Source organism: Sinocyclocheilus rhinocerous, unplaced genomic scaffold (assembly GCF_001515625.1).
Source record: "Sinocyclocheilus rhinocerous isolate Xijiao unplaced genomic scaffold, SAMN03320098_v1.1 scaffold77, whole genome shotgun sequence".
Classification (NCBI taxonomy): domain Eukaryota; kingdom Metazoa; phylum Chordata; class Actinopteri; order Cypriniformes; family Cyprinidae; genus Sinocyclocheilus; species Sinocyclocheilus rhinocerous.
In genome coordinates, this window is record NW_015635045.1 from 509,850 (window position 1) to 520,586 (window position 10,737).

General features: G+C 39.6%; 1 protein-coding gene across 5 annotated transcripts in view; it reads right to left on the reverse strand.

The window, feature by feature from the left end:
- Positions 1–10,737, reverse strand: part of LOC107746351 (transcription initiation factor TFIID subunit 1-like) — a 25,831-nt gene that overhangs the window by 10,976 nt on the left and 4,118 nt on the right. For 2 of the 5 annotated variants that reach the window (XM_016560514.1, XM_016560511.1), the window contains exons 9-28: positions 10,341–10,530; positions 10,104–10,211; positions 9,821–9,988; positions 9,155–9,282; positions 8,944–9,051; positions 5,714–5,887; positions 5,412–5,585; positions 5,172–5,276; positions 4,837–5,037; positions 4,379–4,520; positions 3,378–3,508; positions 3,216–3,296; positions 2,979–3,128; positions 2,748–2,867; positions 2,334–2,509; positions 2,123–2,177; positions 1,812–1,983; positions 1,515–1,722; positions 1,178–1,343; positions 839–1,050 (exon numbers count right to left, since the gene is read on the reverse strand). In XM_016560514.1, coding sequence (XP_016416000.1) covers positions 839–1,050; positions 1,178–1,343; positions 1,515–1,722; positions 1,812–1,983; positions 2,123–2,177; positions 2,334–2,509; positions 2,748–2,867; positions 2,979–3,128; positions 3,216–3,296; positions 3,378–3,508; positions 4,379–4,520; positions 4,837–5,037; positions 5,172–5,276; positions 5,412–5,585; positions 5,714–5,887; positions 8,944–9,051; positions 9,155–9,282; positions 9,821–9,988; positions 10,104–10,211; positions 10,341–10,530 — 2,969 coding nt within the window. Of the gene's footprint in view, positions 1–838; positions 1,051–1,177; positions 1,344–1,514; positions 1,723–1,811; positions 1,984–2,113; positions 2,178–2,333; positions 2,510–2,747; positions 2,868–2,978; positions 3,129–3,215; positions 3,297–3,377; positions 3,509–4,378; positions 4,521–4,836; positions 5,038–5,171; positions 5,277–5,411; positions 5,586–5,713; positions 5,888–8,943; positions 9,052–9,154; positions 9,283–9,820; positions 9,989–10,103; positions 10,212–10,340; positions 10,531–10,737 lie in introns of all 5 variants that reach the window. The other 3 variants (XM_016560513.1, XM_016560512.1, XM_016560515.1) reach the window with 3 other exon arrangements.

Genomic DNA, 10,737 nt, shown 5'->3' on the forward strand with positions numbered 1-10,737 from the left:
TGCTGTCTTCACGTGCTATCGGAAACTTCCTATTTCCCGCTTATGAAGTCGTGAGCACTGCTGCAGTCTTAGGCCCACCCCAAATGCTCTCATTGGTTGAGAAGCGTGATGACACCCATCCCAAGCCAGTACTGATCAACATCCCACCCCTCCTGTGACCCATGGTTTGTCTGTATGTGTATTCAGAGCCAGTGAGCAACGGACTTTCATAATAATAAAAAACTGCGACAATAACGCGTTAACTTGCCCAGCCCTAGTTAATATGTATAAAGCATATTAAATGAGAGACTTGATAAGATACATTTGAAATTTATTTGTCACACCACAAGTGTTATTTTAGTATTATATACATACTATTGTATTACTTATTAAAATTTTGAATTAGCTTTTTAATTAAAATTTTCAGTTTTCATTTAATTTTAGCTATTTATAGCCATAGTGCTTTTGTCATTTTTATTAGTTATATATTTTATTAGATATATAAATATATACCTTTAATCTGTACTCCAGTTTCAATATTTTATTTGAGTTAGTTGCCAGGGCAACATTTGTAATCTACTTTTTAAGTTTACATTTTTTATTTAATGTTTATATTTTATTTTGTCTATTTCAAATTACCAAAAATAATTTTTAATAGTTTTAGCAAACCATAACGCTGTCCATAGGCCCATTTTAAAAGCTAGTGAAGGTCAAAGATGGTTAGTAGAACCATGATATAAATTGCACATACACTTTTAATTAAACTGTATTAATTTTAAACTCTTGTTGATGTCTTGGCATTGATTAAAAAAAAAAAGTTTACAAACACGTTATGCATCAACTACCATGTTTGTTTTACCTCTCAATGAGCTGCTTTCCAAGCACAATCTTGGTTCCTTCCACTTTAATAAGTTCTTCATTGTCATTGTGGATCACAGTCTTCTCGAGCTCCTCTTCCTGCTCTTCTGTCATTGCCACCGGATTAGAGGGTGGGGCATTGGTTTGGTAGTACAATGGGCAAAACTTATTGGTCCTCATGTGGCCAATAGCACCACAAGCTCCACATTTCAGCTGTGGATACCAGAAACATTAGAATCAGTCTGTGCAGGAAAATATCATGTGCTCATTTCATTCACAGCAAGACGCTTTCAAAAGACAAGGATCAGTGATGAGTAGGAGTGCATTTCTAATTTTGTACCTTCAGGTCTGGTCGTTCTTTGGCCTTCTTTGCCTTTTTCTCAGGTGGACCTTTAAATTTGTCTTTCTCCTGGTTTCGTTTGAGGCGCCGCAGCTGCTCCTGAATTCTTCGCCGTTCCTTTCTCATCTCCTCCCTGTGCTGCTCATCGAATAGTGCAAACTTGCGACTGCAGACACATTCAGGGAGACACACAGACATTATTTTTCATTATTATCCGTATTTAATTTTTTATATAAAATAGTGTTCAATACTATATTAGTTATTGGTGTGTATTAATATTGACTACTACACTTATGGTATCACAATAACGCTACTAAGTAGACAAATAGACACTTACATGAAGTCATCATCCTTAGTCGTGCGTATACGCAAGTAAGCGTCAATAACACCCGGTTTGCGTACAGTCTCACAGCGCACATACTCTTTGCCGTCCTCATCACGGAAGGTGCGATAAATTTTAAGCCTTCGCCCTGTTGCTGAAGAGTTCAGGCTAGTGACGGAGGAAGCATCATCATCTTTGTGAGAGCTGGTGGAAAGGGCACTTGCTACAATGCACAAACAGATGTTGAGATACAGAGACAGAGAAAAATCTGGGTATTGACAAGTTGAATTTCACACACACACACACACGTACAGCCTTTGCGTCTTTCTTTGCGGCCTCTCTCTCTCTCATTGTCCTCTCCCATCAGCATCCTCTGCAGTTCTTTTCTTTCCTGCTCTTCTCTTTCTCTGCTCAGCTGAGAGCTGGTCTTCTTATTCTGCAGCATGTTCTCAATGTTCTTGCCCATCTCCTCAAAATCACTGTCCTCCGCTGAGCTGCTGTCCGTGTCCGTCGATAACACCTCTGTGGACTCCAATACTCTAAAACACACATCACACTCATTTTACATACACATGAATATTGTAACATTAATCAGAATTGTCATATTCATCAAAATCACTGTCCTCTGCTGAGCTGCTGTCCGTGTCCGTCGATAACACCTCTGTGGACTCCAATACTCTAAAACACACATCACACTCATTTTACATACACATGAATATTGTAACATTAATCAGAATTGTCATATTCATTTTATGTAACCATTTTGATAACCTAATTGTGTGACTGTGCAGAAAGAAAAGCATAGAACGCTGCTCATTTCGCTCAGGTTCTCACTTGTTCTGCAGGTCAAAAATCCTCTGGCACTCCTCTTTGTAACGTTCCTGATGTTCTGCTACAGAGAATCGAGACCCACGAGCAAATTTACTCATAGGCCCCTCCCCTGAACGAGCCTGTTCAGTAGACATGGTCCTCACGACATCGATCACCTCCCAACGGGAAAGTTTTTTTATCTAAATATGCACATAAATACACACATTAGAGTATATTGAAGAGATAAGAGAGTACACAATTACCACCAATAAACATCCATGTCATTAGAGATAAATATAATAATATTGGAAAAAAAACAAGCAAAAATAAATAAATAAAATACACATCCACAGACAGCACCTTTATTCTCAGATAACCATTATGCTATTAGCTTATTCAGAGGCGCTATCTTTGATTAGTTTGTTAGTTTAGTGTCACCTCTTCCTCAGGAACTCCAAACTTGCGGAGCAACTGTTTGGCATTTTTGAGCGACAAACGTCTCAGATCAGCATCAGTCCCTGTCACAGTCTTTTTCACTGGCTGGGGCTCTCGATCATCCTGAGGGAAAAACAGGAAACACAGTGTTTGAAATGAGGGTGTGTGGAATATTTTAATGCATGGAATCATTTAATCGCCAGGAGCTGTGCTAAATGGTCAGAAAGCACATACCTTCTGCTGTGTGGGTTTGTTAGGGACTTTAACGTATGAGAATCCTTCTCCACAGCCAGTGGGGTCAGCGACCCCTGTGACCTCCAGGAGACACTTCCCCTTCATGGCTGCAATGAATGCCCGAGTTGTGTTCCACGGGGCAGTGCGTACCTGATCATACCACCACATAATTATAATCAAAAACAGACTAAATCCATTACAAATACAATATTGAAATGTAGTCATTAAACTTCTGACCTCATCATCAATCTTCATCTGGAATTCCTCCTCATTCTCTTCCTCAGGTGCAAAAAAAGACTTCTCACCATAACCAGCATCCTTTGAGAGAGAACAGTGTACATTAGCTGGTGTGGATGTGGAAGAAAGTGTGGGAAAAAAATGAAGTTTGCATGTGCAAACCTTTAGTCTCTGCTCTGCCACCTGCATACTGTAGTATGCACAACACTGCTCTGGAGAGACCATTGCTCTGATCTCCTCTTCGGTAGGAAGCCGAAAATCAGGTTTTAGCACCCACCAGTTAGAATCCATGCCTAAAAGATTGCGCATGAAACAGCTTCAGTACAGGACAGAGGAGAGAAGTGTAACTGAACCACTATATTGGTCTCTTCCTCTCTATCTAGTTTTATCAGTAGTAATAAATAGTAGTAACTAGTAGTAACAAATATCTATGGTCAAACCCTGATGGTTTTTTTAATTGCTGGAGGTTTCTTTTTGAAAAATGCCAAATGTGAAAAGTTTCTCATTTGTGTTTTTGTGGCATTCTGTTTAAGGCCCGTTTCACACAAACTGCATCTGTTACACATGAATTGCAGATTCGCATGATGCTTTTTACACTCACAGTGTTTCTGCTGCATAACAGACCTACAGCTTTAAAAGAAAATGCAGTGAGTTCTGGGATACTACACTGAACTTCCTTGAAAAATGGCCATAAATTATAAAATGGTTATTGGGAGTGTGCACCTGAAATAAATACAAACTTGCCCATCATGAGATAAAATCATCTAGATTTAGACAGATTTACAGCACAGGCAGTTTGGATGTTTGGATCCCTGTGTAGACCTTGCCTTTTTTGTGGAACCTTGCAGTTAAAATAGGTGCAAGTATGTGTGAAACAAGGATAAGGAAGAATTGTGATCTGGTTCACTTCCTTCTCAGAACTGTCTGTTCCTGTCCTACTTTCCCAGTACCAGGAAAAATACTTCCTGCATCTGTCAATTCTCCTGTCTTGACAAAACACACACAGTGACTGAAAACATCCTTCATCTCTCCGTTTGTCTACCTGTTCTACATTTCTTGTGCATTTAAAACTTTTCTTAATGAAAATGGCAGTAGGTAAACGTTTAGCTTGTTCAGCACAGAATTTGATTAATGTGTGTGCATAATAGAGGGTGTAAGTGCACCTGTGCGTTTAAAGTCAGCACAGAGTTTGAGGCGTTTACGGATGCTGCTCTCGGAGTGAGAAGGAAAAGCTTTCTTTATGTCCTCCATACGAATACGACGAGGGCGATCTTTACTCTTCCAAAAGAGTCGATAGATGAACACCTACAGAGAGAGAAAATACTTAAATACTCTCCAAAAAACACATGAGGCATTTCCAACAAGATTAGGATTTCAAGCTTCTATAGGTGTCCCACAAGGCCCGATGCTGGGCCCAACATTACGTCATAACTGTGTTAATGTAATTTACGCATACAACTGAAGATGTTAAATAGTAATAGTAGTTAATAGTCGGCTCATATTACTACTGTCCTACATAATCAGTCTTCACATTTTCAAAATCTACTTATCCATACATTACCTATTATAACTTGTTAACACACGACAAGAATAAATAGGCGTGGATGGGTGCCAGTGATACCTGTAGAAAATCTCGAATGTGTGTGTTGGCTCGTTTAGAGTTGGGTCCTGGCACTTCATAGAGAGGGCACTCCTGACCCACAACAAATATGTCCACAAGCTCTCGGATGAAGTAGCCCTGCCTTGTCCGTATAATCAGGAAATCAGTCTCAGGCATCTTATGTAGGTAGATGGGTGCTCTGAACAAGTTATTTTCAAAGGCCTGTGACACACACAAAAGCACAACATAATACATAAGGAATGACAACATAAGGACTTCAACGTGATATGATTACGAAAACAAGGCACTGGACACAGGGTGACAGAATTGTGACAAGAAGTGTGTTTGTATGTCACCTGCAGTAGTTGTCCAGGGTGCAATGATCCCAGGAATGGTGAAGTGTGACAGTAGACAGTCTCTCCGTACTTACAGTCAGGTGCTCCTGGATCTTTACCTGGTTTCTACAGACAGAAACATTAACAATGGCATTATCAAGGGTGACCAGACTTGTATACCCAGATCCAGACCAAGACTTTAAATTATCGAGACTAATCAGCATCAAATCTCCCAGTGGTTTGTTTAAATTTGTGACTTACTCTTTTGTAGTAGTTCTTGATTTTGGTTGCCATGCCAACTTGCATGAGAAGGGGAGGATACTCCTCGCTATATTCAGCCAAAACCAGGTCTCCGTCTTTGCCCGTCAGATCCTGAGCTGTGCGCATAAAAAACATGTCCCCTCCACCTGATGCCTGACGTTCCTGCTCTCGCATCTGAGAGATTTCAAAATATAACGAGACAAATGAAGGACAAGAATGCACTTTAATAGGACAATGTATATTATACACAAACAAACACTCACTATCACTCACAAACACACATATGAATTCTGTCAGTCTACCTTAGCCTTCTTCTTGATGTGTTTGAGGAGAGGCTGGCTTGGATGTGGGCCAGGCTGGGACAGTGCTCCAAATGAGTACTTTTTAAGGGAGGGTCGATGGAACTGCCGTAGTTTCATAGGTCCCATATGAGTGGGGAAGAAAGGCTGCCTCAACTCAACAGCAGGAATGGAGTGCTGAGGAAAGAAATGTTGACAAAAAAAACAAAATAAGAAACAATAGGCAAAGCAAAATTAGGAAAGACTATATCAGAGTCAAATCAAATTATTTAATCTATCAATTGTATTATTTGAGTCAGTGTGATTTGGAAAATCGCACTAAAAATCTCATTTTATAAATTGACAGGCATTTTATTGTTTCTGCCCATTTAAGGGTTACACATTCAGACACATGCACATTTATGCATCTCACACTGTTGCACACACTGTTTTTAGAGGGTCATTCCACAGTGAACTATGCACATGCCCAGGACATTAAAAGGGCTGTTGGCTCACAGGAACCAGGGCCCTCATTTATCAACAGTGCGTATGCACAGATGTGTGCATAAGAACAGTTTCACGCAAAGTGTGGGATCTACCAACTAGTACTGATATGTAGGAATGTGTGTAAATGCAAGCACAACTCTGAGCATGCTTACGCAGAGATTCTAGTGGTAGAACAACTAGGTACTACAAAAAGAAACTGCTGCCGTATGTGTCCTTTAATTGCAAATACTCAATTAATAATTTCATATTTCAAGCTAAACATTTGCACAAATAAGTGTGAAAAGCTATAAAGGACAGTTGGGAAGTCGATTTGAAACGCAGTTATATGGTCATGGCTGAACTCACTTTGCTGGAAGATTTGGCGAACCATGTGCTGCGCAGAGAACGCATTTTTCAAAGAGCGCTCCAATCTGTTTAGTGAGAGCACAGAATGGCTTCTCACTAAGTCAGTACCGCTTTCTTTGCCTTGACTTTGGTGAGGACGTATACGTTCACGTGATAAAGGCAGGTGTTGTCACCATATATGGTTCATTGGAGGAGTTTCTGAATGCAAATGACCATGAACGTGAACGAGCATGGTACTTAAGAACATGTGGGATTTATCAACAATGATTACTTACTGGTGTGTGTAAGAACCACGTGCGCATGTTTGATAAATACAGATTTTTTTGTACTTACACACATTCTAAATTTCATTCGTAGGACAAAATATAGAACCTTTTCTACGCACTCTTGATAAATGAGGGCACAGATTTTCCAGATCAGACTCAAACCTGGGTCCTCATTGACATCCCTGTTTGAATGTCCTACCTGGATGATGTTTCCTCCAAAGGTGCCCCTAAGCCCCTGCTGTTTGGGGTAGTAGAACTCATCGTTGGACAGATTCCAAGGATCTTTAATCTCTGGTTGGGACATATTCTAGATACGAGTAAGAAACAGCCACACATGACACACATCATCCACTTTCCAAATACTTGCCCTTTTTTTTTTACTCCACATCTTTTCCTTATTTCCCTCTTACCTGTTGAGGTTCATCTTTGATGACACCAGTCTTTCCCAACAGAATGCGACTTTTTTTCAGTGCTGTCTCTTTCTTGTTTTCTTTGGAGGGTGAATGAGAGGCTCTCTCTTCTTTTTCATCTGGAATCTCTGGAAACACAGATCAAAGTCAAATGTTAGGTTCCATGTACACTTCTTTTTATAAATATTTTCTGTAACAGAACCATGAGGTTCTGTTAATGACCCTTTATTCTTAATTAAAAACTAACCTTTAATTAAATCAGTGGTTCTCAACCAGGGGGCCTCAAGATGACTTAAAAGAATAGTTCAGCCAATACTTAGTAGTTCAGTCAGTAGTATTTTTTTTCTTTCCTTGAAGAACCAAGATACCCATGGTCTTGGAAAACCTGGATATATGAGGTAGCCTAATTTTTAAAGTGTGATTTTTGTAAGTTAATTACATTTGTAAAAAAAAAAATTTATAAAATATTTTGTGATACAAATTGTGAGTAAAAATATTTTTGAGAATCTTTCTCTTTAATTCTTATCCAGCAAATCATGAAAAACAGAAAAAAAGTCACAGGGCAACAAATATTGTTGTAAACAGTAGAGGGCCTTGGACACAAAAAGGTTCAGAACCACTGCTGTAAAGACAGAACTGAAATAGGTATAAAATGTTATAGAATACCGAGTATGATGTTTTCATCATTGGGGTCAAGGGTGAGAATGGGAGGAGAAGGGAGGCAGTCCATGCTCTGGTCATCCCAGATTATGTTGTCTTCCCAACGGCCATAAACAAGCTCCTCGTTATCAATCGGGAATATGGAGAACCATGGGGTGTCATCCTCATGAGCGGCTGTTAGAAGATACAAATTCAGTTTGTTTTATTCTTAGCCCTAAAGAGTGGATATTAACCTCACAGCATCTACCAAACTTTAAACATGACCCACAGAACAAACAGAGGATGGTACCTTGATGATCATGATTATGTTTGTCCCTCTTTGAGCCTGATATTGATAGAGTTTTGGCCAAAGGTGGTGGGGTTGGGGGAACCAACAGAGAATTACTGCGACTTAGACCTGGAAAACATTCATACATTCATTCCACAGACCAGTGAGGGCCTGTCTATAAATGTGTGTTTTTTATATCATGCACTGTCAATGTGACCTTCTCTGTTTGTTTGTTGCATTATGGCTATGTTATCTCACCCTGCTGAGCGTTGTAAGCATTGGCATTACGGGTCATGCTAGTAGGCAGCCACCCAGCCAGACTGGCACGCTGAGTTTTAGTGCCCTTGTGTTTCACATCCTCTCCATTCCAGATTATATCTTCCTCCCACTGCAGCTGGGTCACCATTAAAAACAACTCATCCTGCATTGGAGACGCCTCATCCTCCTGCTAACACACACAGACAGAAACACACATGATTAATTTAGTTCGTAACTATTACAACTTAAGGGGCGGTCACACTAGACTTTGAACGTGCAAAATTTTTCCGGACGCTGCTGCGAATATGGGCGGGAGCAGGATATGACAATAATAATAATACACTTGTGTATAATAATTATATTGTACTCTCTCTCTCTCTATATATATATATATATATTTTTTTGTACTTACATTCTAAATTTCATTCGTAGGACAAAATATAGAACCTTTTCTACGCACTCTTGATAAATGAGGGCACAGATTTTCCAGATCAGACTCAAACCTGGGTCCTCATTGACATCCCTGTTTGAATGTCCTACCTGGATGATGTTTCCTCCAAAGGTGCCCCTAAGCCCCTGCTGTTTGGGGTAGTAGAACTCATCGTTGGACAGATTCCAAGGATCTTTAATCTCTGGTTGGGACATATTCTAGATACGAGTAAGAAACAGCCACACATGACACACATCATCCACTTTCCAAATACTTGCCCTTTTTTTTTTACTCCACATCTTTTCCTTATTTCCCTCTTACCTGTTGAGGTTCATCTTTGATGACACCAGTCTTTCCCAACAGAATGCGACTTTTTTTCAGTGCTGTCTCTTTCTTGTTTTCTTTGGAGGGTGAATGAGAGGCTCTCTCTTCTTTTTCATCTGGAATCTCTGGAAACACAGATCAAAGTCAAATGTTAGGTTCCATGTACACTTCTTTTTATAAATATTTTCTGTAACAGAACCATGAGGTTCTGTTAATGACCCTTTATTCTTAATTAAAAACTAACCTTTAATTAAATCAGTGGTTCTCAACCAGGGGGCCTCAAGATGACTTAAAAGAATAGTTCAGCCAATACTTAGTAGTTCAGTCAGTAGTATTTTTTTTCTTTCCTTGAAGAACCAAGATACCCATGGTCTTGGAAAACCTGGATATATGAGGTAGCCTAATTTTTAAAGTGTGATTTTTGTAAGTTAATTACATTTGTAAAAAAAAAAATTTATAAAATATTTTGTGATACAAATTGTGAGTAAAAATATTTTTGAGAATCTTTCTCTTTAATTCTTATCCAGCAAATCATGAAAAACAGAAAAAAAGTCACAGGGCAACAAATATTGTTGTAAACAGTAGAGGGCCTTGGACACAAAAAGGTTCAGAACCACTGCTGTAAAGACAGAACTGAAATAGGTATAAAATGTTATAGAATACCGAGTATGATGTTTTCATCATTGGGGTCAAGGGTGAGAATGGGAGGAGAAGGGAGGCAGTCCATGCTCTGGTCATCCCAGATTATGTTGTCTTCCCAACGGCCATAAACAAGCTCCTCGTTATCAATCGGGAATATGGAGAACCATGGGGTGTCATCCTCATGAGCGGCTGTTAGAAGATACAAATTCAGTTTGTTTTATTCTTAGCCCTAAAGAGTGGATATTAACCTCACAGCATCTACCAAACTTTAAACATGACCCACAGAACAAACAGAGGATGGTACCTTGATGATCATGATTATGTTTGTCCCTCTTTGAGCCTGATATTGATAGAGTTTTGGCCAAAGGTGGTGGGGTTGGGGGAACCAACAGAGAATTACTGCGACTTAGACCTGGAAAACATTCATACATTCATTCCACAGACCAGTGAGGGCCTGTCTATAAATGTGTGTTTTTTATATCATGCACTGTCAATGTGACCTTCTCTGTTTGTTTGTTGCATTATGGCTATGTTATCTCACCCTGCTGAGCGTTGTAAGCATTGGCATTACGGGTCATGCTAGTAGGCAGCCACCCAGCCAGACTGGCACGCTGAGTTTTAGTGCCCTTGTGTTTCACATCCTCTCCATTCCAGATTATATCTTCCTCCCACTGCAGCTGGGTCACCATTAAAAACAACTCATCCTGCATTGGAGACGCCTCATCCTCCTGCTAACACACACAGACAGAAACACACATGATTAATTTAGTTCGTAACTATTACAACTTAAGGGGCGGTCACACTAGACTTTGAACGTGCAAAATTTTTCCGGACGCTGCTGCGAATATGGGCGGGAGCAGGATATGACAATAATAATAATACACTTGTGTATAATAATTATATTGTACTCTCTCTCTCTCTATATATATATATATATA